This window comes from Zophobas morio, unplaced genomic scaffold (assembly GCF_036711695.1).
Source record: "Zophobas morio isolate AGI-343-1 ecotype UQ-CSIRO unplaced genomic scaffold, CSIRO_AGI_Zmor_V1 ptg000026l, whole genome shotgun sequence".
Classification (NCBI taxonomy): Eukaryota; Metazoa; Arthropoda; class Insecta; order Coleoptera; family Tenebrionidae; genus Zophobas; species Zophobas morio.
The window spans coordinates 9,164,684-9,189,832 of NW_026972131.1; the positions used below are offsets into that span (position 1 = coordinate 9,164,684).

The following is a 25,149-nucleotide window of genomic DNA, read 5'->3' on the forward strand; positions in this document are numbered from 1 at the left end:
GAAGTAAAAAACAGTAACGTAGGAAAATACAAGAGTATATTTCATACAATTTTTTTGCACTAGCGAATGGGGGTGTGTAACCCTTTCGGGATTTTTTAATCAGAATCGTACAGTTCACACCCGTCGACGGCGCTGTAGCCACCTAACCGTTAATGTGACTCGATCTTGAAATGTGTGGCAATTAGTAACTTTTATGAAATAGAAATATATCTGTGTCCTTGTTATGCTCCGTCTTTTCGACAGCAGGTATTTTTTGCTTCCAGTATGGCGATCCTGTTACTGTCATTTGGCCGTCAATTGCCTTGGTGGTAACACGTCTTCCACGACTGTTTGCTGGTTACCGGTGACACTTTCTCGTTGAATAGGGCTGTAGTTACTTTGGGACTGGAATAGTGTTCTTTCCGGTCCGTTAACTCAATAATTCTAGTACAGTCTGTCGTAACCTCAAATCGTAAACACATCAACCTTTCGTTGACAGATAGCGAAAATTACTAGCCTCGCGCTATCTTTGTTTAACACATAGGTTAGGTTCCTCTCTGTCGAATTCCGACCACAGGCAGTTTGCCGTACTTTCTAAAAGTAATAGTAGATCTAGTGACTTTACTAACCGTAGTTGCCGTGTAGTATTTTATAATGCTTTATGTTGGCGACAATGCAAAAAATCAAATTTGTTTGACTTGTGTTGTTGACGTTTCCAACAAGATGGCAGAGCCCGTGAGTTTATTGTTGTTTAATTTCAACTAGCCCGTGTCAGAGAATTATGACATGCACTTACGATATAAAATTGTAACTTTGTAAAAATTAAGTGGTTCTGTAAATGGTTACTGAAATTGTGCTGGACAGAAGATCAGTGAGTTGGTTATTGCCCATTGTTGAGGCGGGAAACAGGTTCAACACTTATATTCGTATGAATTTTTAGGGTAAACGCTGTTTAATTATTAATTGGTGTGATCACGGTCAAGGTGTTGCAGATTTATTACGAAATAATGTCGAAGGAGTTTTTGTTCGATGTTCTAGAAAAATTTGCACAAGTTACTTCAATTATTGTAGAAACATCTAAGATTAAGGACGACTTAGATAAGAATTTGTTAGATGAACATTTAAAGGATATTTTAGAACGAACTAAAGCACAAGTTGAAAATTTATTTGAGCATGCCACATCCGTTAAAGAATTTTTTGATAAACATGAAAAGCAAGAGAAGTCGGCTGATAGTAACACAAATGTTGGTGCAAATTCGTCAGAAGACAGCGATACCTTAAATTCTGGTGTTACCACAAACAAAGACATAAAATCTGAAAATGAAGAGATTAACAGCACAGAGGTACAAAATCCAAAGCCTCTCATTAAGTTGGTTGATATAAAAAAGCTAGTGGAACCAAGAACACTGATAAAACAAGATTCAAGAAAACATACAAAGAATATTGAACTAGCAGAAACTGTTGTTATTTCGTCGAGCTCAGAAGATGAACGAGCGACACATAAAACAACAAAAACTAAAACTACGGTGTCTAAAAGTGGTATTCGTGCTTCTGCAAATTCTCACATTTCTAGTACCCACTCACGAAGCGCCGCAAACGTGCAAAGCACTAGAAGTCCTAGGGGAATAAGAAGAAAAGCAGCTGAAGAAACAATTAAGAAAAACAAAATATCGTTGCAAGTACATAGTAGTTCTGACTCAGACTCGAGTGAAGATGAGGTACTTCTTTCAAAATCCCATCGTATTAAAAATGGCAATACCAAAAAAGCAACTGAATTAGAGAAAGTCACATTATCAGATACATCAGACAACTCTTCAGATATTAGTTCAGTGGCATCATCCCGTCATAAAAAAGATAAACAAAAGAAAGATAAGAACGTCACGACGCAGAACACCTCAGTGGCAGATTGGAAGAAAGATCCAAAGTTCAATTTTAATTGTTATGTTAAAATTGTCAGGGTACCATGTGAAAAATTAAAGGAATATTATTTAGAAAAATTGGACTTGCTGCAGATAAATAAGTAATAGTTGTAGATTTTCAAGACAACAGTTTTATTTATTTTTTTTTTTTGCAGAATGCGTGATTTAACCGCTTTAAAGAAAAAGAGGCGAAGATCACATTCTGCACATTCATCAGGTAATGATAGTAAAAGTGAGAAAAGACCAAAACGCAAACACATTTCAAAACCTGTTCATAAAGAAGACACAGATAAAAGTGACTCAGATGATAATGTAGCAAACCTTGAAGCAGGTAATGATAAAGGCGCAAGTCCTGCGCCTGAGCCTGATATAAGTTCTAATTTGGCACAGTCTAAACTTGTGGAAGATATGGCAGAAGATGCTTTGGTAGGACATTCTGTTTTTATTTATTTTTTTTTTACGTAAAGTTTATATTTTAGAACCTATTAAATTCAGATAAAGAAGATGACAAAGAAGAAGAAAATGCGACCGCGGCATCTGATAAAGAGACTCCGTTAGATGCAAGTAAAGAAAGTGACAAAGAAAAAGAGACACCTGACACATCTAATAAAGAAAAAGAGAATGAAAAGGAAAAACAGGATGTGCCAGAAAAGGTATGTACTCTGTAAGAGCTGATATTATTTTATTCTAATTTTTGATGTTTAGGATTCTGATAAAGAAATAGTTAAACCAAATAGTGAGAATGTACCTAATGAAGAAGGTGATAAAGAAACGGCAGAGGTACTTTTATAACAAAATAAATAACAAAAGGAAAATACATGTAACATATTTTTTTAAGGAGCAGCTTCCATTAACATCTAATGAAACTAGTGAAGAACTGGCAACCCCTGAAAAAAAAGGTGATGAAGAAAATGATAAGGATAAGGACAAAGACAATAAATGTGATGATGCTAAAAATTCTACAAGTGATAAAAATGAGGATCAGTCAGAAAAAGAAGCAGATGAAAAAGACGCCGCTTTAAATAGTGAAGAAGAAAAAGAAAATGTAAGGTGGTCTCTAAATTTTAAAATAGCGTGTTAATACTCGTTTGCAGCGAGAAAAAAGTAAGGCAAAAAAAGCGTGGAAAAAAGATAAACTTCTTACAACAAAGCTGTCAAGTAGTGATTCTGAGGCAGAAGCAGAGAAAGTTAAAAAGAAAAAAGAAAAAATGCAGGAAGAAGGAACCAGGTAGGTGAAAATGTTTACAAATTTAGTTAGTCATATAAATAATTGGTAATAATCGTTACGCAGTGATGATGAACCAAAGCTACCTAAGGATAAAAAGAAAAGGTAAATTGTGTGTTTATGTTTCTTGGGTCCTTTGGTGCTTTTATGACATATTTTTGCTGTGTCTTTATTTTTCTGATTTAGTTTTAACATTTCTATTTATATTTTTATATCTTTCGACCGTTACTATATGGTGAGATAGACTCGATTACAATACTTCCTTCGCTTACGCTCAGGAAATAAAAATAAAATTTGCAAAATTAAATTTTATAATTTTTCGAACATTTTGTATTTTATAGAACGTATATTTCCACAACACCGAAATCACACAAAATATTTGTCGACGCATTTCGCCAACCACGGTGGCATTATCTAGGTAAAGTTAAACTATGTATTTCTTCGACTGTATTTCAAGGGCGAAAGAAGTTGTGTATAAGTCACCGTAGACCACATTTTTGTTCAACATTCAGTGATGTAACACACGTCTGTTTATATATTTGGATGAATTGTTTATGTCTGGGCGCGACGACGACGGTCGCTCCGTCTTGCTTATCGGCTAATGCAGTACACGTTATTCTTGTAAATAATAACAGTTATCTGTTCTATTATTGGAAAGTTTTAAACCGAAAAGGTTAGCTGCGAGGTATTTATAAACAACGACGTTGATGGCGCCGTAAACACTTAACAATTTAACGTTTCTGGGCTATTTTAAGGTTAACATGGGAACGGAAAGCAAAAAGCACGTGTGCGGGAAGTTTGACCTCCGCCTCCTGGTGGATGCGCGAAAGTCATCAAAAAAGGTCGTGCAAAAAATATATTTACAGCACATTATCAACGAGAACAAAGCTATCTGAGCAATATGCGTAGTATTAAAAATATTAATGTTTATATATACATTGGAAGAATGTCACTTAGACATTTGTTTGATTTGAATGAGTTTATCGCCTTAAAACAGATGAATAAAATTATTCATAAGCCTCAGTTGAACAAAATATTCTGAATGTTATTGGTATAATTCTTACCTTATTTTATTGTTATAAAGACAAACGTATTTTTACATTTTCGAGAAAATGGGGTGCCTCGTTCTTAATTTGACCAATAATAAATTGACTGATTCATTAATTTTTTTGAGTCACCCTGTACAAGCAAATTTAAAAAATATGAATGCAATGAAAAGTTACAAGTTACATTTTCGAAAGAATTCATTCATACAATGCTTACAATAACTTCACAACGTCAAGATTTTAAAGTACATATGTATTCAGTTTTGCAATTCTTGATTTAATCAATAAAATAGGTTGACTCAGTCATTATTTTTTTTCAGACACCCCGTATAAGCAAATCCAAAAAATATTAATGCACTGTAAATCACAAGTATAGACTCATCATATTTTGTACATTTTAGATTGGATTTATTCAGCAAAATTTTGGGGTGGTGTCATAATTTTTTTAGGGGGGATGAGCAAATACATCTTGATCAAAAATTTACTATGCCTATGAGAACTTTAAAACATCTCCAAGATTTCAAAGCATTCGGTTTTGTAGTTCCTGATTAAATCAATAAAATAAATTTACGCATTCATTAATTTTTTTGAGTAACCCTGTATATACAAATCCAAAACATGTGAATGGAATAATAAATCACAAGTGCAGACTCATCATATTTTGTCCAATTTAGATAGGATTTATTCGGCAAACTTTTGAGCTGACGTCATCAATTTTTTGGAGGGGATAAGTAAATATATTTTGATTAAAAATGTATCATGCTTATTATAACTGTAAACCATCGGCAAGATTTCAAAGCACTCGGTTTTGCAGATTCAAAATTAAATTGCTAAATTTTGTCATAATTTTGATTTTTTTTTTTTTCAAAAAACTGGACGTTTCGGGTATAAACTCAATTCGGAGTCATAAACTACATGACTTTGCTTACGCTCAGGAAGTAAAAAGTCAATTTTTCTCGTGAAGTTTTTTTTAATACATTTTTTTACTATTTCACTCCATTTTTTAATAATAATAATAATAATAATAATACTTTATTTAATAATAATACGTTATTGTCCAACAGGAAAAAATTCCTAATTACAGGACAACAATAAAAATAATACAGTACTTCACTCACCAATGAAATAACAAACGAAAATAATAATGAATACAAATGTTATACTTTGTTACAGATTAACTTTTGATAAACATTTTTAAGATTGTTTTTTAAAAAGTTGTGGATTTTTAAAAATGTTGACCAGAATTCCAGCAGTATTATATGTAAGTATATTTAATTATAGGATTCGATACTCCTATATACTCCTATATGTGTGATTTATGAATCCGTTTAGAATTTTCACCCTAGAGATCCAGATTTTTGGGGAAAAAATCAAAATTGTATAACATTTGACAATTTAACTTTGAAACTGTAAATCCGAATGCTTTAAAAGCTTGCAAGCTTTTTAAGATTATCGTAAGCATGGTAAATCGTTAATCAAAATTTTTTCATTTATGGCCTCCTAAAACTTGATGACGTTTTATTTTATAATTTTGCAGAACAAATGTTTCTTAAATTATGTGTAATTTAGAGTTTTTAGCCTTAACATCGAGATTTCTGGGAACAAATTCAAAATTGTATTTGTTCGTTTAAGGCCTTCCAAAAAATTATGACGTCATCTTAGAATTCTGCTGCACAAATATTTTTAAAATTTTGTAAAATGACATTCCTGCGTGTGTGATTTTTGAATACGTGTTGAGTTTTTACCCTTAGATTTTTTGAAAAAAAAAATCAACATTGTATAACAATATTTTACAATTTAACTTTGAAGTTGCAAAAACCGAATGCTGTGAAATCATGCAAATATTTTAAAATTATTTGAAATATGATAATCGTTAATCAAATTTTATCCGTCATCTTACATTTTTGCCGAATTTCTTCAAATTAATGAGGATTTTAAAAAGACCGAGTATGAATTAATCCTTTCCTCTTCGTTGAGGACACAGAATCAACCAAATTTCATTTTTTGTTAATAGCTGATGCTTGTAATCTGAACGCGTTAATAATCGAATTCGGTAGAAGTTAAACATAAACAGTCCAAGTTAAACATATACTGCGAAATTGAAAATGTCTACATTTAATAATTAATAATTTTTTAAAGAAGCGAAATTTGTCGGACTATACTTCAAGGGCGAGGGAAATTGTGTCAAAATAACCTTCCACAATTTTTTTACCAGCTTCATTTTCGTATCATCAAAATTCTAAACAAATAATTTTTTCAAAATGCCAATGTCGCCGGCAAAACTGAAAATAATAATAGTAGTAATAATACCCAAACAACATCTGTGTACAATACCACAGTGCCCCACTTTGTAAATTTTCTCATGTTTCCAATCCGACACTGAGTAATAGTGTCCATTTGACGAATTGCTAATTTTATGTTTTCTCGACGTTTCACAACTTCTAAAGTATGGAAAAGTAGGCCCCCGTGTGCGTCTGTCTGCAATCTGTTGATTTTATTAGATAAATCTCTAAAACTAACTACCGTGTAAGTGGTAAAACGATCAACAAACTTTATCTTGTCATCCACACTAAAATATGATTTCAGTGGAAAAGTTTGCTAAATAAATTCCATTTAAATCTGCAAAATAATCTATTCATCAGCTTCACAGGTATAAGAAACTTTGACCAAAGTTATAAATCATAACACTAAAGAAATCTATGTATATCATAAAAAAATATTTGCAAAATCAGATTTTATATTTTATCTAAGACACTGAACTTGTTTTATTATATGTGAAGAAAATTCTGTTATTTCCCAATTTAAGCAACAGGAAACATTATAATACTATAACTTCCAACATATACATTTCCAAAAAATATAATTACTGTGCATCAACAAAAATTTTATAATCTCATCTGGAAAAAAAAATGTCCAGATGTACAGCTGTTTAAAAATTTGCGTACAAATTTAACGGTGTTATCTTATTATTATTACTTAATCTGAAACTGATATTTTTCATTTCATCTTGCCCAAAATTTTTTGGAAACGACTGTATGAATATGTTGGAAAACCATATAGAAAAATGAATGGCAGTAAAAATGACGTGTTATCGCTTTATTTCCGCGTTGCTTCTTCTCCATATTCTCAAGGTCTCGATGTGGATAGACGAATTTGTTTTAATATTATTCTGTAACTTGCTTTACATTTAAACTTTTTGCCTAATATTTAACTAAAAATTAGAATTTTGCTTACCTATCGTATGACTAAGTGTTCTTTAAATTTTAGTATGCATTTATAATTTAGAAACGTGCTAATACAAAAATTTCTTTTTGCACTATTTTTTTTTTTTAATAGTCGTGAACAAAATCGCTTTTTGTGTTTTTATACTAACACAATAAACTACTTTTATTAAAAAAAAAAATGTTTTCACATTTCTAATTTTTAGCCTTAAAAAGAGACGTAAGAAAAAAGCGATTCTATCCGATTCTGATTCTGACAACAAAAAAGACAGCGCCGACGAATTTCAACCAGAATCTAGTAGTTCATCAGAATCAGAGAAAGAAGAAAAGGAGAAAGAACCTGAAAAGTAAGAAACCACAAAATCCGTTTTCCTTATATTATAATTACTCGTTTTTCGTAACATAGACCAAAATCCCGTAAACGAGTGAAGCGCGTCCGCGACAGCAGCGAAGACGACGAAGAAAAATCAACAAGAAAGCAAATCAGAAACATTTGGGGAAGAGACTCCCTTGCTGAAACCACAAAACAAGCTGAAGCCGAAGAGAAAGAACGAAAAGCTCGCATCGCCGAAAAACAGAAAAAGTACAATCTAGTGTATGAAGGCAACTCCCAGAAAAACGCCACAGTTGACAAAGTAGTGTTAGATTTTGACGAAAAGAACAACGTAGAATTGTTGAAAGTTGATGATCAATTGGTAACTAAACTGAAGCCGCATCAAGCCAGCGGTGTACAGTTTATGTGGGATGCATGTTTTGAGTCGCTGGAACGTGCAAAATCCACTACGGGCTCCGGATGCATTTTGGCCCATTGCATGGGTTTAGGAAAAACTTTACAGGTAAAATTGCAAATGGCGCTGTATTTATCTAATGAATTTAATTGTAGGTCATTACATTAGCTCATACTTTGTTAATCAACAATGAAGAGACAAAAGTGAAGAAAGTTTTAGTTGTTAGCCCTTTAAATACCGTATTAAATTGGGTTAACGAATTCAAACAGTGGTTGCCCGACAATGACGACTTTGAAATATTTGAGCTGGTATCGTTCAAACAAAATTATGAACGACAGTATCAAATCAAAACGTGGCACAATTGTGGGGGAGTATTGATTATAGGATATGATATGTTTAGGAATTTGAGCAATCCAGACAACAAACGGTTGAGCAAGAAGATGAGAAGTGCGTTTCAGGAAGCGCTGGTTGATCCAGGTAAGTTTAGAATAAATTTTGGTTGCACAATTCAGACGTACCGAATTATATGTAGGTCCTGATTTGGTGATCTGCGACGAGGGTCACCTCTTAAAGAACGAAAAAACCAATCTGAGCATCGCTATGAATCGTATAAAAACGTTAAGAAGAATTGTATTAACAGGCACCCCTTTACAGAATAATCTCAAAGAGTATTTTTGCATGGTGCAGTTTATTAAGCCAAATCTCCTGGGAACATACAAAGAGTACCTAAATCGTTTCGTAAATCCGATTACTAATGGTCAGTACACAGATTCGACACCTCAAGACTTACAAATTATGAGAAAAAGATCTCACGTTCTTCACAAAATGCTGGACGGTGTAGTACAAAGAAGAGACTACTCTGTTTTGGAACCATATTTGCCTCCTAAGTTTGAATACGTTATATTCTTAAAACTCTCTGAAACTCAGATTAAGTTATATCAACATTACATGAATCATTTTGCTAAAAGAAACATCGACGGGTCAAATCGGACGTCATTTTTATTTGTAGATTTTCAAGCCTTGCAGAGGATATGTGCTCATCCACGAGTGCTTCTAGATAAGAGTATTGAGATGAAGTTGGCCAAGGAAAGAATGGTAAGAGAAACAAATTGTACAAAAACTTTCTAAGAATCCTCACATTGAACTGAAAATTACTTTTTATTAGGACGATTCCGAGGAATCAGAAGGTTCTTTAAAAGATTTTATAAACGATGAAGACGAAGACTCTACGTCTTCGTCATCGAACTCTGGCTCGGATAGCGAGAACGAAGGAAAAAAGGAGACAGGTCCTCGTAAGCGACTAACAAGAGCTGCTGCGGCTTTAGGTGAGCAATATTTGGTTTTTATGTTGTTTTTATTATGTAACATTAAATTACGATTGCAAAGTTTTATATAATAAATGTGGTAAAGTCGTCTGAACTTATTTATTAATCTTAACATAAACATCATCACTCTCGATTGTTTCTCTTCCTATTGGCTGGAATAGTTACCCAGAATTGTTTGTATAATGTTGCGGGCTATATTTTGGCAAGAAGTAGACAAAATTTAAAGTGTGTTAATTATCGACAAGTAATTATTACTAGAAAATTGTCTAGCCGTTATACAAAATTCGTTTGTTAAGAAAGAGCAACGTAAAATAAAAAGGAAAATTTTAGAAGAACGGGGTGCATCAAGAGAAAATCGGAGTTTAGTAATGAGAAATGTTTTGTTCGTTTATCGTGAATTGTCTAATTCTTATTAGTTTGTAATTCGTAATACCTTTTGTAAAAACTTAAATCAGTTTTATTTTTGTTCAAATATACTTTAATTTAATAGATGTTTTACTCAGTCCATTTGGACTGTGTCAACATTTTTTGTACACTGATTTTTTCTATACCGTAACATTTCCCTTTGTGGATTTTCTCCTATTTTCTTGGGCCATTATCAAAATATTCCCATACTTTGAATGCAAGTCGTAATAGAAAAAAGTGCGGCATAATTATTCCCATATAGCATTTCCAACTTTCTAAAGACTTCCTCAAAAATGTATAACATGATTTTTGTAGCGATTTACCACTAAATGTTTAACTGAAAGCTGAAAATCGAGGGATGATTTTGTTTCTCAATATTACCTACGGGTTGTGGTCTTAAAATATAGAATTGGAGTACATCTCTTACCATTCAATCGCAACTTCAAGTTATTTTAGTGACGAAGTTATCCCCAATCATTCTAATTGTACGTACCGCCACTGAAAATTATACTAACAAAGACAGAACTAAAATCTGTATTACTCCTCTCTTCTTAAGGGTAGCAAAGGACTACCATATGTATGTTTTTTTTTAACTTTACATCGCCATCAGTCGTGTGCACACTCTTAAAAACCACATAATACGTCAAGGCACTCTTGTTATACCTAAGTCTTAATACTGGTTACTTTACTTTTAAGATCTAAAATTAATAGGGTATTAAATAGAGTCTCACAAAAATTAAAAATTAACATAATTACTAAAAAAATGTACAGTGGTGTCCAAAATAAAGTAAGATACCTCTTGAAAAGTTTTTTTCAATAAATTTAGTTGTGTAAACTGGACTCAATTGAATGAATATCAATTAACAATGGCATTTAAACGTCAAGTCAATGTTGTAAGTTACACTAAGGGAAGAAAAGTATCCTGCTTTTTTTTGGCCGTCAGTGTATAAATAGCGAAGGCTGATAACATTTTCATTGTGAAGAAAACAAAAATATTATCTTAAAAAAAGAATAATCATGTTTGTCCGAGCTAGCGAGACTATTTTGACCAACCTGGTCATAAATTAAAACTGTCTATCTGTTTGAACGCAATAATCTCAAAAACTAATGTAGGGATTTTGATGCGGTTGTTCCCAATAAATAAAGTGATTCATGAAGAAGGTTTTGGTGTATAATTTATGAAGGTCTTGTGTAAATTGCGTAAATAAAACTAAATAACCTAACCTTCCGATATTCTATATGCAACAAAACAAACATATGCGTGCGAAGCCGGGCCTGGTTGCTAGGAAAATAATAAAAATAATACAAAATTCTGTAAAAAACTGATTTTTATAAAATAAACCCTTCTTGTTATTCTGGAGTTGACTCTCCTAGCGAAGGTTAGCGATCATTAGCGCTATTTGAACCTATTGACGCCAGCTCGAAATAAGGAGGCTTTTCCCTACGCTTCTACTACCTTCTATCTTACTAAAGCCAAAGCAAAAAAGAAAGAATTTGCAGCAAACACATACTGTTAACGTAAGCAGTCGATTTTTTGGCACAACAAAATTTACTATTTTATTGTATGTTTGAAAGTGTAATCGTTTGTTCTCGTCTTCTATGCATGTTCATGAGTGTGCTATTCTTAAATTATTGTACCTCTAGTTAGTTGAAAGTTTATTAGCCTTAACTGGTGGTTATAAATAAGTCAGAAAACAAATAAATAAAAGCATATTTAAGCTAGTTCATTATAACCACAATAGATATATTCATCTAAACCATAAAAATACTTAACATACAAGAACGGCTTGTAGTGATTGTTAAGAAGTTTTAGAATTTTATAGCAAAATATTTTTTTCTGTGTTAATTCTATTTAGTCCATGAAAGTTACGTATAATATTTTCTTGTATTATAACGTTATGCTCTATATATTCACTGTTATTTTATTTTCTGTTATCAGACATCTACAAATTACAAAAATGTAGAAAGCCATAATACCAATATCCAGAAACGTTGGTCTCTATCAGCTATTATGTACTTGTAAATTCACTGTCAGTGAACCATTTAGCATAAGATGGATCTTTCTTTTACAACAAGGATTCGTGCCTTCAGCTTAAGGACTGGGTAACTAATATAACATACAGTTGCGTAAGATTATTGTATTTTTTGTGTACAAGAAAATGGTCCCAAGTGAAACGAATAGAAAAGAACAGAATCATTTTAAAAGGTTGATTATATAATAATTATTGCAACAAAATAATAAATCACAGATTTCCTTACTGAATCTAAAATAATTGTGAAATAATAATAAAAAGAAAAAATATACTACAAGTAATTTATAAGGAACAATGGCTGGTAGACTCTGGAAATAGCCAATTTCGGTAGGAAAATAACTATACCTACATATAGTAGGGTTGGCCATGAAAATCTAGTGAGTTTGTTGGTATTCGATACAGAAGAATAAAAATTCCCTGAACTTTTTTCATTAGGTTATGTTTTATTCAATTAAAGGTTAAAAATATGCCAGAAATATAAACATCATTGCCGATACTTTCACTTTTCAGTAGCAATGACCAAATTAACGGTATCCATTTCTTAGAAAGCATAAAACTTTACGCTGTTTGAAACAGTTATTCGGCTTTTTGTAAGTGTTTATTTCATATGTAAGGAACAAACACTAAAATTTCACTTAAACATTGTTTTTATATGAATGGGGGTTCTACATACGACTATTGTCGCATGCCACATTTAGTATCTCATCTTTAATTCTCAATCATCAGTTCGTTCTGCTCGCCCACTCTTCTTAGAAATGGCAATTTAGACCTTTGTGAACAGCCTATTTCCATACCTTCCAACTTCTTTTTTCACTTTTCTAAGATTACTAAAAGGGTTTGTAAAAGACCACAACCTTGCTCTAGTGCTTTAATGGGTTTAGCTCTTGTGAAGCATTTTTCCGGCCTTAAATTGAATGATTTATCTATATAGCTATTACTAATGCTTACGTAAGTGCTCTTTATTTGCTTTTACTAAGTACTTCTAAACGCTTATTATCTCCAGGTCCATGAAGAGTTACAAAAAAAAATGAAAATGCTTAAAATTTGGTGCAAAGTAACAACGTGGATGATCTAACTAAAATTATACTTATTTTGTTGTACGTCAGGTAGTTTTTCACATACTACCTTGGTAAATTTAGAACGAAAGATGCGTAAAAATATCACCGCCCGACAAGCTACAATTCACTCCATTTCCATTATTTCGCTATGAAAATCTGTATCATCACCGTCATTTTCAAATTCAGATTCTGAATCAGATTCACCTAGCGAAATAATGAAAGGAGGTATAGATTCGTACGAAAGATTTTCCATATTTTTTCCCAATCTGCCAAAATAAGTTTTTCAGAATGTTTACAAAAATTTTGGCACATGCTTGGAGTACATTTAGAAAGCGCCTCAAGCCATAAATTCTCCACCCTATTTTTTAATGAAGGTTGAGAATTTATATGCTTGTTGTAATAGTTCTTACAAAATCCCCACGCCATTTCAATTGGATTATGTTGACAATGGTACGGAGGTAATCTAAGAACTTCATGGCCACTTTCTCTTAATGTCTCGTCTACCAAATATCTTTTTTTTCTATTGTTTCTGAAGGGTTTAATTAAATCCCACAACTGTTTCTTCGAAAATTTTTTGTCAAATTCAACACTATGTTTAAAGAGCCATTCCTGCATTTCACATTTTTTACTAGAAAAAGTGGGTGGTTTATCCAACTGAACCGAGTGATACGGTGCATTGTCTAAAACCACCACACATTTTTGGTTCAACTTTGCCACAGCAGGAATGAGCTGATTAACCACCCAATTTTGAAAAATTGCCCCGTCCATCGTTTTATGTTAGTCTCTATCGTTATTTTTTGAATTTAAAAATTGTTACAACCATCCAAGAACCCCGTTGAACAACCCGCGTGGAGAATAGTAAACCTTGATCCTTCACTTTTAATTTTGGTGGGATTGCTTTTTAGATCAGTATCGTGCACCCAACAACGAATGGACGAACAATTTTGATAGATCCATGTTTCATCCAAATACACGAAAGTCAAATTTTCACAAGAATTTAGAAACTGTAAATATGTTCTCAAAAAAGTAATTTTGGCCGCAACGACATGTTTTTGTTCACATAGAATTTTGCGACCATTTACTTCCCTGTGTTTATAACCCATTGACTTAAGAATTTTGTATAATGTGGTTCGCCCCCCTTTAAATTCCAACTGTTCCCCAGAATATGCCAAAAAAGTATCTACAGTGAAATATTCGTTTTTTTTCATTAAGTTGCCAAATTTGTCGTTGCAGGTCTTTCCGAAACATATAATTTGTAAATAAATCCGTTGGTTTTCGCTTGCCAGATAGTGATGTTTTTAAATTTTGGTCCCCTGTTGATAAAATTTTCACCACAATTGATGCTCCCACCTATGAGAAAAAAAAATAAAAAATATTCTACAGCGTATCGGGCCTGTCTTTTCGAAATTGCAAAAAACATCTTTTTATTGCAATTTTTTGTTGCAGTAAAACTATTTTAGGCATTTTCTTTTTAAATAATGTCGCAATGATCTGTGAATCTGTCACAATGACAAATTATCTATGCTGACAAAATTAAAACATTTGTTCGCTTGATTAAAAAATTGCGTCTAATAATTCTGATCTAATAAATGAAATAGAAAAGTGGCAATCCAGCTCAAAGCAAATGTCAATCAGACTACTGACCACGGCTGTCAGACAAAAAACTAAATCATAAAATCAGTTTATCCAACTTAAGAAAAAATATCAAAGCCTGCTTTACTATATAAAGATCGTGAATCGATAATACGACAGCATTTTATTGCATAATTTTTGCTCAGGCGTTAAAAAGTCCCAAGACGGTCAAGAGCTTTTGCTACGAATTTATCAAGTTAAATATTATAATTATTATCTTAAAGCAAAATTTCGGAAAATTATCTATACTATACTTTTTCTCCATGAAATGGAAAATTGTTTTACACTAAAAAAAAATTAATTGGACTTCAATAGTTTTAAATGTTAAAGGAGTATATTTTACAACTTCACTAAACATATACCTTTACAAATTTAGCTAAAGAGAACGGCGAAGAAGTCGAAGATGTGATAACAGTTGAAGATCCACAAGATAAAGAATGGTGGCAAGAATATTGTGATGGCGATCAGCTCGATGTTATAATCCACAGTTCAAAATTGTTCATGTTATTTGAAATTTTAAAAGAATGCGAACAAATCGGCGATAAAGTGTACGTAGCGCAACATAGCAACTCCCGCAATAATTATCCCCTAAATTGTAGGCTCGTATTTTCTCAGTCGCTATATTCTCTAAATGTTATTGAGTATTTTCTGGAAAAAATCCACGATGCAACACAGAATGGGGACACCGAGTCCGTTGGAGGTTACACTGGCTCATGGTGCCTTGGACTGGATTATTTTCGTTTAGATGGATCGTCTTCATGTGATAGTCGAAACACATGGTGCAAAACATTTAACGAACCATCCAATACTCGGGCAAGGTATGAGACAAATTGTAAATGTAATGAAATTACAGTGATTTATTACTATGATATAGTCTTTATTATTTATAAATCGTGTGTCACACTAGTTGAATGTATGTTGAAGACAGATTCTCAAGCCGCAAGTTAGATTACTTTAAAATTGTACATTAAAAGATGAGTTTAATAAAAAACACATTGCAGGTTATTTTTGATCTCTACAAAGGCGGGTGGTCTAGGAATTAATCTCGTCGCAGCTAACAGAGTTATTATCTTTGATGTTTCATGGAATCCATCTCACGATATCCAGAGCATATATCGAGTATATCGCTTTGGACAAGAGAAACCATCTTACATTTACAGATTTGTCACCTTGGTAAAAATTTTGCTTCCACCTTAAAACACATTTTTAACATTTTTCTTATAGGGTACAATGGAAATGAAAATTTACGAGCGTCAGGTTACAAAGCAAGCCATTTCCAAACGTGTTATTGACGAACAACAAATTGACCGCCACTACAACCAAAATGATCTCGCGGAATTGTACAAGTAAGTGTTGAGAAATGGACGAATGATAAGTTAAATAAACTTAAATTTGTAATGTATTTATCAGATTTGAACCAAATCCGGGTGAACGTCCCATTCCGTTAGTACCAAAAGATGTTCTCCTGGGAGAACTTCTCCAGAAATTTGAAGACAGGATATACAAATATCACGAACATCAGTCGCTTCTTGAAAACAAAGCCGAGGAGTGTTTGAACGAAGAAGAACGTAAAGCCGCATGGGAGGAATTTGAAAACGAAAAGAAACAAAGGACAAACTATGGTAATAATTTTAATGATTATATTGAACACAATTTATTTTTCTCTGTAGTCAATTCGGCAGGTCTGTTAGACATTGAGGCATTCCTGGGTAATTAGTCGCAACTATTTATATAAATATATTTTACTAGTAGATGCAACTGTGAATAATGTTTAATTCTAATTGTGGATTTCTGGGATTTATAGGTTCGAATTATGTGAGGGTAAGTAATATGGAATTGGCGCTTACCAGTATAGTACGACGGGAAAATCCAAACTGGACAGAAGTACAAATAAGGGCAATGTTGCCAACTCTCCACGCTCAAATGCAGGAGCAAGTGGCAAGAGGCGATCTATCTGTATGTAATGCTAGTTATTTTCTTCCTGTTTTTATTAATGATGTTGTAGTTGTATAAACGAGTCCAACAAGAAATTCAGTTATTACAAGCGCTACAAACTCAAAGAGTCAAAGACCAGTTCTACCAACAGCAAATGCTAAGAGCACTGCAACAGCGATCTGTAAACTATACAGGGTAAACACGTTTTTTTTAATTTTTCTACTGCAGATTTAAAATTTCTGTTAAAGGTGGGTGAATCAGTTTATGAATCAGACTCAAATGCCTGGCACAAGTCGTACCCACCCTGCACCCAGTGGTATAAATACAGGTGACGTTATAGACTTAAATGATTGATTTTAGAAACTATAGGTTTTATTTATACATTATTTGTAAGAACTTCGTCCTTGTACTACTAGTAATTGAGTAAGTTAAATTTTTTGTTGATCTGAATTTGGAAAACGATTTTTGTACATACCTTTCTCACAGTCAGTAGTATAAGTGATTGTGTTAATTTTTAAATTATCAATTTCTAAAAAATAAAGCCAAATTTCTATATTATTTATTTATTTTTCCTTTTTTCAGCCAATACATCTAACACATTTGGTAATTGTTTAAGAATTTCGTCCGGTGTCAATTTGTATTCATGGTCCGCCCAGTAATTCCTCAGTTCAGCTATAACCAAACCCATTTTGCGCCCGCTTTCCACCCCTTTTCCTTTAAGCATGTTGCCAGTCACAGGAAACTTGGGAATTGTCCACTTTTGAAACTCTTCCAAGTAAGAAGAGTTATTATATTTTAAAACTTCCACTACATACTGATATCCAAACTTGTTGTTGATTTTAAGAACTAGTTGCTGATAAGGCATCAGGGGTTTGATATTGGGTTTTGGGGGGCGATGTTCAACGATAAAAACTGCCAAATCTCGTTCAAAGACTGACAACTTCAGTCTCGCATTTAAGGCCGCAGCGTCATCCTGATTATACAATGTAGCAGAGAGGAGTGTGATTGGGTTAAGTTTCAACCCACGACTTCTTTCCAAAACGAGTTTCAATTCGTGGACATTAGGATTTTCCGGTAGGCCAATCAATGGACCTAAACCGCATTCAATTATTTTCAGCAGCAACTCGCCAGCAAACTTTCCTTCGAGAGTTTTTTTCAACTCCATCCAAATACGTTCACCTGATACATTCTTTAAACCCTCTTTATTGTCCCTAATTGCTTTCAAAGTTTCTTCATCATGTTGATCAGGTTCTTTTGAAATTTTACCATAAAATCGGAAATATCGAAGTATCCTCAAGTAATCCTCTTGTATTCTTGTCACAGGATCACCCACAAACTTCACTCTTCGCGCCTGCAAGTCATCATATCCATAAAAGTAATCGTACACTGACCCATCCAACCCCAAAAACATGGAATTTATAGTCAAGTCTCTTCGTAACGCATCCAACAACCAATCAGTCGTAAACTGCACTTCTGCATGCCGACCATCAGTAACTACATCTATCCTCAATGTAGTAACCTCGAAATTTTCTTTATCGTTAATTCGCGGTGTTATCGTCCCGTGTTTTTCACCGTTCGCATTAATCATTCGCACACTTTCGGCCGTAAACATTTCCTTCATTTGAGCGGGAGTCGCTGTAGTGGCAAAATCCAAATCTGTCGGTTTCACACCCGACAGCAAGTCTCGAACCGCACCTCCAGCAATTCGTACTTCGTAACCATATTCTTTAAAAAGTGAAGCTAGCGATTTCAACTCATCGGTGAAAAGAGAGTGGAAATCAGGAGTGTCTAGTTTCAGAATAACTGGATCTTCACGGCTTTTTGGTAACGCCATTTGACGTAAGAATTTCACTCGTTCGGTGTTTGTGAGGGTCGCTAACTTGGTTTTCGTACTATAACACTGTTTTACGGATCTAACAATTCTGTCTACGCTGTAACGCAGAAACATAATTCGATTGTTACACCATCACAGCCCCCTTGTTGTTAATTGAGGTTAAGTCACATGTCAACAACTGTCGTTGCCTTCACCAGTGGCGTCACCAACAGCAAGTCCGGGCATGGCCGACTAGTAAAGATTATGGCCTGTCCAATAGATACCATACGTGCTGCCATCTATTAATAATTCAAAAACGACAAAATTATTAACATTTTTTGAAAGGCACAAACGCATTCATACCGAAACAAACCACCATTACACGTTTTGAAGTCTCATAATGTCAAATCAAATTAAAATTTGTCAAAATTATTAAGTGTAATTATTAATAGGTGGCAACACGTATGGTACCTCTTGGACAGGCCATAATCTTTATACTAGTCGGCCATGGTCCGGGTTAGACAAGTAAAAAAAATTTTAATGCTCCGGTTTGTTTTTCCTTGAAATAAAACCGGTTTTTTTGTTTCGACTAATTTATTTAATAGAATTACAAGTTACAAGTTTGTCCTCTCCTTATTGTGTTTTTTTTTTTTAACTAAAAATCATATATCTACATATAATAAATTAATTATTATCTGAAAAAGGTAACAAAAATTGCTGTTCTAGTTACCAACAGCTTGGTGAACAATAATTACTAAACATTTGTATGCAAGATGAGGATTTGTATGATGAATGAGGATAAATGACAAAAAAAGAATTTTTACGAGATAGACATTTCTTTCCAAAACCTGCAGAATGTTAGAACGTATAAATAAAAAAAATTGTTCGAAAGCTTAGATCATATAATAAATTATTATATGATCTAAGGTCGAAAGTTGTTTCGACAGAACTTCTCTCGCTCCTCAAATACAATGATTTTTTTTTTGAGTCACCTGTATTTCCAAACAATATTAATGGAATGATAAATCACAAGTAGAGACTCATATTTTGTACGTTTTAGATGGGATTTTTTCGGCAACATTTTGAGCTGACGTCATCAATTTTTTGGAGAGTATAAGCAGAAATATTTTCATGAAAAATTTATCATGCGTATCGTAACCTTAAAATATCTGCAAGATTTCAACGCATTCGGTTTAGCAGATTCAAAATGAAATCACAAAATTGTATATTTGTATATAATCTGTATTTAATTACTTCCAACCAGTATTACTCCGAAACTTTCTCTCCGTCCACCTGCATGTCGTAAATCGTAAAACCTATCTTTTGTTCACCCTTGTCAGTAATACTTATCCTTTTCCAGATTTCGAATACCTTCCAAGAACCCTTTAGACATAACTGTTTTCACCGCTTTCTACCGACCTTTCTGTTCATTTCAAATTCACAAACTTCAGACTCTTCCCTCATTTGATTTTTTTCCAAAAATTTCATAAACTACATGTGTAGCACTATGTTATTTTATACAATTTGAAACCCATTTACTGTGTACAATGACGTCATCACATTATTGGTGGGGATGATTAGACAAATTTTGGTTAGCGTTCTACCATTTACATGATATTCTTAACATAAATACAAAATCTGAGAACAATCGGCCTCGACAGACCGAAGGAAACGGGAGACGTATTTCTTCATACTGTAGGGGTCATGAAAGGTCGAGAAAATGTAAAAGAAAAGAGTCGGTCGACGAACTCGATTACAATACTTTCTTTGCTTACGCTCGGAAAGTAAAAAATTTAAAACATTTTGATGTCAAAATAAACGTCATATTTATACTTTCTAGAACTATTCTGTAATTTATAGCGATAAAATTGTCACGGCAAAATTCTGTGGGATAAAATGGTATTTTAACGGCGACTTAAAATCACGTCAGAATAAATCAAATGGCTACAGTAACGCTATACTTTGAACGAATAAACTTTTTGGAAAGAAATTTGCATCCTCAATCAGAAAATTCAAAAAGTTCCCATATAATAGTATATTTATGACATTGTCCTGTATATGACCAATAAAATAAAAATTCATTCAGTTCAATAAAAAATTCTTAGCAAGATTGTTGAAAATGTATGGCTCTTATGGCCAGTCATGAATCAGACGTGGTGGAATTTTTTGTTGAATTTAGCACGTCAAAAAACAAAGAAATTTTACCGAGAATAAAACTTGAATTTGAAATTTATAAATTTATGAAATCAGTTTAGTAGATAGGAATAATTTTTAATTAAATGCCATATAAATTTAAAAGTTTAATCAAGAAAAAACTAAAAATTATGGTTGACCTATCCTGACCGGAGTTTTTGAATAAAATTTTAAGATCTCAACTGATAACCCACCCTATAAATCTAAAAGTAGCTCCGCCACTGGTTTTGCAAGTCTGACATACCAACACTACAATATCACCTTTCACCAGATAGGCACCCGGATAATCAAATTCCGGATGTTATCTACTGTACTGGACACCATGTAAGATATTCTGTAGCATCAAGCAAAAATTAACTCGTTTGTGGTATTTTTCAAAATCGATTACACTCACGACTGATGTGTCAAAATGGAGTAAATCAAATCGCCTTTGCATCAGCAATACCAACCAAATTGAAAAATGCTGCAGCGTCTAAAAAATTACCAACTGGTCACTTCTTAAACTTTCAAAATTTCTCAAACAAAATATAATTCATTGATACGCAGACCCAACTTTTATTCGATAAATTTCATTCAAATACAGCACAAGCCCACAGTTGAACGGAAAGTTTACAAACGGACAAAAGACTTCCGAACATGTTTAAGCATCATTTTCGAGTATTAAACGTCGAGTTAGTGGAGCTCCTGGTGGCACTGAAAACCTTTATAGACGAGTATGGATCTAGTCACGGATGAATTAAACGTGGACTAAACCCACAATCGCCAACACAGCGTTTTCATGTCTTCATATCTTCGAACGAAACTTGTTGCGTTGGTAGCGGGATGAAACTTCCTTAATGAGTGTGGATCTAGTCACGAAGTCGAGAATACCGTGCCACTAGACCCAAACTCATCAAGAACGGATCAAAATCGTTCTCCTGAAAAACAAAAGGTTAAGAAAAAATACCGATAAAGTGACTAAAGCAGCCGATAACTAAATTGTGGGGTAACAAAGAGGTTAACAGCTATTAACCTCCCGAATGCGTTAGTTCACAAACAAAAATTGGAAATCAGTGCAGTAGAGGTTGTTTACACTTCGAGAACAAGGGAATAGAGTTCAGGAGTGCGCCGCACGCGGCCAGGCGCCATCGGGGCGAAGCAACAGGTTGGAGGCGGCGGCCGGCGGCTTCTGGAGGCCTCGGCGGCGGCCTGTTGGCAGCAAACTCACTCGCGACACTCAGCACTCGATCACAAAACCCAAGCGTCTTCGACAGATTCCAACAATGGCCGCTGAAGGATGGAACAGCCTTGAAAACTTTCTGAGAAAAGTTTTAAGTCGTTTGCGCAAGTGCGACGATTCCAGAAACCCCGTCGATATCTCCGTCTCCTTCTACCACACCCACCCGAAAGAGACGAAGACATGGACGTATTGACGTTGCCGCGGTCGTTCATGCGAAACGAGAAAGGAAGAAAAAATGGTGGCAAAACTTTTGTATTTAACCGAACAACGGTTTGACCGCGGGCTATCGTCCAAAAAAAATATTATGATTGCGATTCCTTGGCGCGTTTTGGTGGAAAGCGGCGGAAACAGCAAGGACACGGTTGCACTTACACAGAAAAAACGTTAATTGCCCAATTAAAACTTGTACGCCAGTTTTTACGCTTTGAGATGAGATTTTACGATGGAAAATCGACCAAAAAATCTTAAATAGCTTACCAATGCACGACCGTAACTGATGCGGTAATTTCACCACTTTGTTCGCAAAAATTCATGGATTAAACGCAGATCACTAACTTTTGCCGGTGAGGTTAGGAGCTAAACACGGTCACTATAATGTTTTCTTTTCCAGTGGTGCGGTTTTTCCCGAAATTTTCTACGAAAACTTTTGATAAATAAAGCGGGAAATGACACTGTGTTCAGGTTAGCCAATCTGTTGTAACGATCGGTTGCTAGGGTACACCATTTGTTGCTGGTGGCACGGAAGAGTTCATGTGACCTGAGGAAACCTCCAATCGGCTAGCCTGCGAGTGAACGGCGCGATCTTTGAAATTATTTATTGATTTCAAAATCGAGTGTTCTACCCAGATTCTTTCTTCTTTTACAATTTTTCAATCAAGACGATAAACCGCTGAAACGCTCATGTGAAGGACTTATTATTTCAACTACTAGCTGTGGATACATTTTTTTCCCGAAATTTTCAATTCATTTTAAAGGGAAATACAAAGTTACATCGACATAAAATTAACAGCAACTTAAAATCGCAGCACAGTGATTACAAAATTTATGAAATTTATCAAAGTAAAAAAAGACAAATAGTTATTGAATTAAAAAAAAACTGGCATCACCGAAAGCTTTTTTTCAGAACCACAACCAGTAAAACTTCGGTCTTAGTTCATTTTTCTTTGTTTTTATTCGGCCGATATTTAGATACAATAGAAACCTATTCGCTGTAAAGATGTTATCAAATTTAGACATCATGAATCAAACAACCAAGTATTATCACTTTTTTAGACGTTAAAGTATGCGCCACTTCATTTAGGCAAGGTCAAAAGTGTTTATTACGTTTAACGAAAATAGTTTAAACGGAAAAAATAACGTATTTTGTGATATCAATATTTAGCAAAAATGATTTAATAAAGAAGCCAGCTGCCATTTCCCACAAACTATTTAAAAATTACATCGTTTTTCCCATTGATTTCAAGGTCCACAAAACAAAGTTAATAAAGTTAATTACAATAAAGTAAACGAATGGGAGGAGATAAATTACTAATTATCTGTGCGACAAGGACGCAACAATACGCACGTCTTGAACCAGAGAGAGAAGGCAGGTCCAACCATTCCTTAATTTAATGGAATCTAATTAACTTGGCGTAGCTGTATCGACAAAATTGCAATCAGTAACGCGTTGTCAACGCCGCAAGCACGATGTGAGACTCAAATTCACGAAATCAAACCCCAAAAACCGCGGAATTTCTGCGACAATCTGTATTCTCTTACGTTTTGTGCAATTACGTTACCTAACCTCAAAATTAGAAGGCTATGGACCAAGCAAAATTTATTGGAGTTATCAAGCAGTTTCCTCAAGTGTGGGATCGAAACTGTGCCACCTTTAGGGAACAGAACCTCAAAAATGAAGCATGGCAACGTATCGGCGAAGTCATGGGTTGTCCAGGTTAGAAAATTAATTAATTAATTACCATAATTAAATAATTAATTCTGGCTATTTGCAGCGGCGTCGGCAAAGGATACGTTTAAAAGTTTAAGAGAAAAATATGTCAGAGAAAGGGAAAAGCAATCCATGTTTGGGGAAAAATATATGCCTTGGCAACACTTGGAAACTTTATCATTTCTCGATCCACACATCATCCTTCGGAAGCAGTCTCTCAATTACGAGAGCGAGTCTTCAAAAACGCTAGAAGATTGTAAATTAAATTTATCCGATGATTCATTTTTCGCGCAGGTAGCGGAAAATTATAGTGATTTTGATAAAACATTGATCACGTTGGTGAAAAAAGCCAGTCCGATTTGGGATCGGAAGAGCAATGGTTATCCTAGCAAACAGGTGAAGTTCCAGTTGTGGAAAGGTATCGCTCAAGCTATGAATAAAGACGTTAATGTGTGTATGATGCGGTGGAAAGGACTCAGAGAGAAATACATCCGACAAAAAAATAAATATCAAGAAGGAGATGGAAAGTGGGAATTTTTAGATGACATGTCGTTCCTAGATAAAGTGATTCAATACAGGCGGAAAAATTTCGATCCTGAGATTAGTTACAGATCGCTGAACCCCTTGCCGGAGCCAAGCTACCAATTTAGATATAATTCGTCGAATGACATTTATGATGACAATTCTATTCACGATTCATCTTCAAATGACCTTAATGTTTCTGTGAAGAGTGAAGATTTAGGGTGCGACGAGGTACGGGATAGTTGCTACGATTCTGGTACAAGTAGTTCAGGCAGAAAAAGATCTGCTAGTGATGCTAATAGTGATACTTCTTTGGAAAAAAGGGAGAAAATTGAAGATGTGATGCAGAAAAGTCCTGAATCCATGTTTGGGGAGTTGGTTGCTGCTATGCTTGCTAAAAAGACTGAAAAAGACAAAAATATTGCAATGATAGAGATTATGAAAGTGTTAACCAAATGAAGAGTTTTGTGGGATTCCAAATTGACTGGAGAATTGCAGAGTTGCATTATTTATTTTTTTCAATTAAATAAGTATAAATGCTATTTTTTGCAAAGTAATTGTTCAAGTAGATTGTAGATGTTTATTTTTTACATAATAGTTATATTATTTTTCTAGAATTCAAATTTTGTGTGATACGAGTACGTTAATAATACCAGAAGGCGTGTAATAAAATTTGAAAATGTTTTTTTTTTATTATTATTATTTAGTGACACTTATTATTTCTCACATTCGTAAGTTTTTTCATGGGGAGTTCTTAAATCAAACCAGCGCGATTGCATGAACGGGGATGAAGTTGGCTCCAAATTTGAATCTAAATTCATGTTGAACTAAACAGGGGTCAATTTTCAGTGAATCATTTAAGTAATAAACAGTCACATTTGTTTCAAGAAAGAAATGTCTTAAATGCAAGGTCATAAATATTGAAAAGTAGCTTCTAAAGATATAACTTAACTTTTTTAAATTAAGTAG

The 25,149-nt window shown here is 33.9% G+C and overlaps 3 protein-coding genes across 6 annotated transcripts; 2 read left to right on the plus strand and 1 right to left on the minus strand.

The window, feature by feature from the left end:
• The first annotated feature begins 618 nt into the window (after positions 1-618).
• LOC135136715 (transcriptional regulator ATRX homolog) lies at positions 619-17,064 on the plus strand. Of its 4 annotated transcripts, none has more exons than XM_064066140.1 (21): positions 619-850; positions 920-1,999; positions 2,054-2,324; positions 2,378-2,551; positions 2,604-2,678; positions 2,743-2,943; positions 2,993-3,126; positions 3,190-3,228; positions 7,597-7,737; positions 7,797-8,226; positions 8,274-8,595; positions 8,651-9,213; positions 9,284-9,443; positions 14,948-15,119; positions 15,171-15,389; positions 15,573-15,744; positions 15,796-15,917; positions 15,982-16,193; positions 16,376-16,527; positions 16,577-16,701; positions 16,755-17,064. In XM_064066140.1, the coding sequence occupies exons 2-21, from the start codon at positions 987-989 to the stop codon at positions 16,858-16,860; spliced, it is 4,803 nt and encodes a 1,600-aa protein (XP_063922210.1). In that variant the 5' UTR covers positions 619-850; positions 920-986; the 3' UTR covers positions 16,861-17,064. The 4 variants fall into 4 exon arrangements, with proteins under 4 accessions (XP_063922210.1, XP_063922209.1, XP_063922208.1 ...); XM_064066139.1 differs by having other exon boundaries at positions 621-920; positions 972-1,999; positions 2,737-2,943; XM_064066138.1 differs by having other exon boundaries at positions 621-850; positions 2,737-2,943.
• Positions 17,054-18,600, minus strand: LOC135136716 (CCA tRNA nucleotidyltransferase 1, mitochondrial-like). Its single transcript, XM_064066142.1, has one exon. The coding sequence runs from the start codon at positions 18,452-18,454 to the stop codon at positions 17,066-17,068; it is 1,389 nt and encodes a 462-aa protein (XP_063922212.1). The 5' UTR covers positions 18,455-18,600; the 3' UTR covers positions 17,054-17,065.
• Positions 18,601-23,177: 4,577 nt separating this feature from the next.
• Positions 23,178-24,864, plus strand: LOC135136182 (transcription factor Adf-1-like). Its single transcript, XM_064065348.1, has 2 exons — positions 23,178-23,664; positions 23,723-24,864. The coding sequence occupies exons 1-2, from the start codon at positions 23,532-23,534 to the stop codon at positions 24,637-24,639; spliced, it is 1,050 nt and encodes a 349-aa protein (XP_063921418.1). The 5' UTR covers positions 23,178-23,531; the 3' UTR covers positions 24,640-24,864.
• The last annotated feature ends 285 nt before the right edge of the window (positions 24,865-25,149 follow it).

What these genes read in the sequence shown, in the direction of transcription:
- LOC135136716 (XM_064066142.1), bottom strand. Translation starts at nt 18,454, where the DNA reads ATGTTTCTGCGTTACAGCGTAGACAGAATTGTTAGATCCGTAAAACAG.
- LOC135136715 (XM_064066139.1), top strand. Translation starts at nt 987, where the DNA reads ATGTCGAAGGAGTTTTTGTTCGATGTTCTAGAAAAATTTGCACAAGTT. An exon ending in CCTAAGGATAAAAAGAAAAG is followed by an intron (nt 3,229 to 7,596) that starts GTAAATTGTGTG and finishes TCTAATTTTTAG; the next exon opens with CCTTAAAAAGAGACGTAAGA. An exon ending in AAGAGCTGCTGCGGCTTTAG is followed by an intron (nt 9,444 to 14,947) that starts GTGAGCAATATT and finishes TTACAAATTTAG; the next exon opens with CTAAAGAGAACGGCGAAGAA.
- LOC135136182 (XM_064065348.1), top strand. Translation starts at nt 23,532, where the DNA reads ATGGACCAAGCAAAATTTATTGGAGTTATCAAGCAGTTTCCTCAAGTG. An exon ending in CGAAGTCATGGGTTGTCCAG is followed by an intron (nt 23,665 to 23,722) that starts GTTAGAAAATTA and finishes GGCTATTTGCAG; the next exon opens with CGGCGTCGGCAAAGGATACG.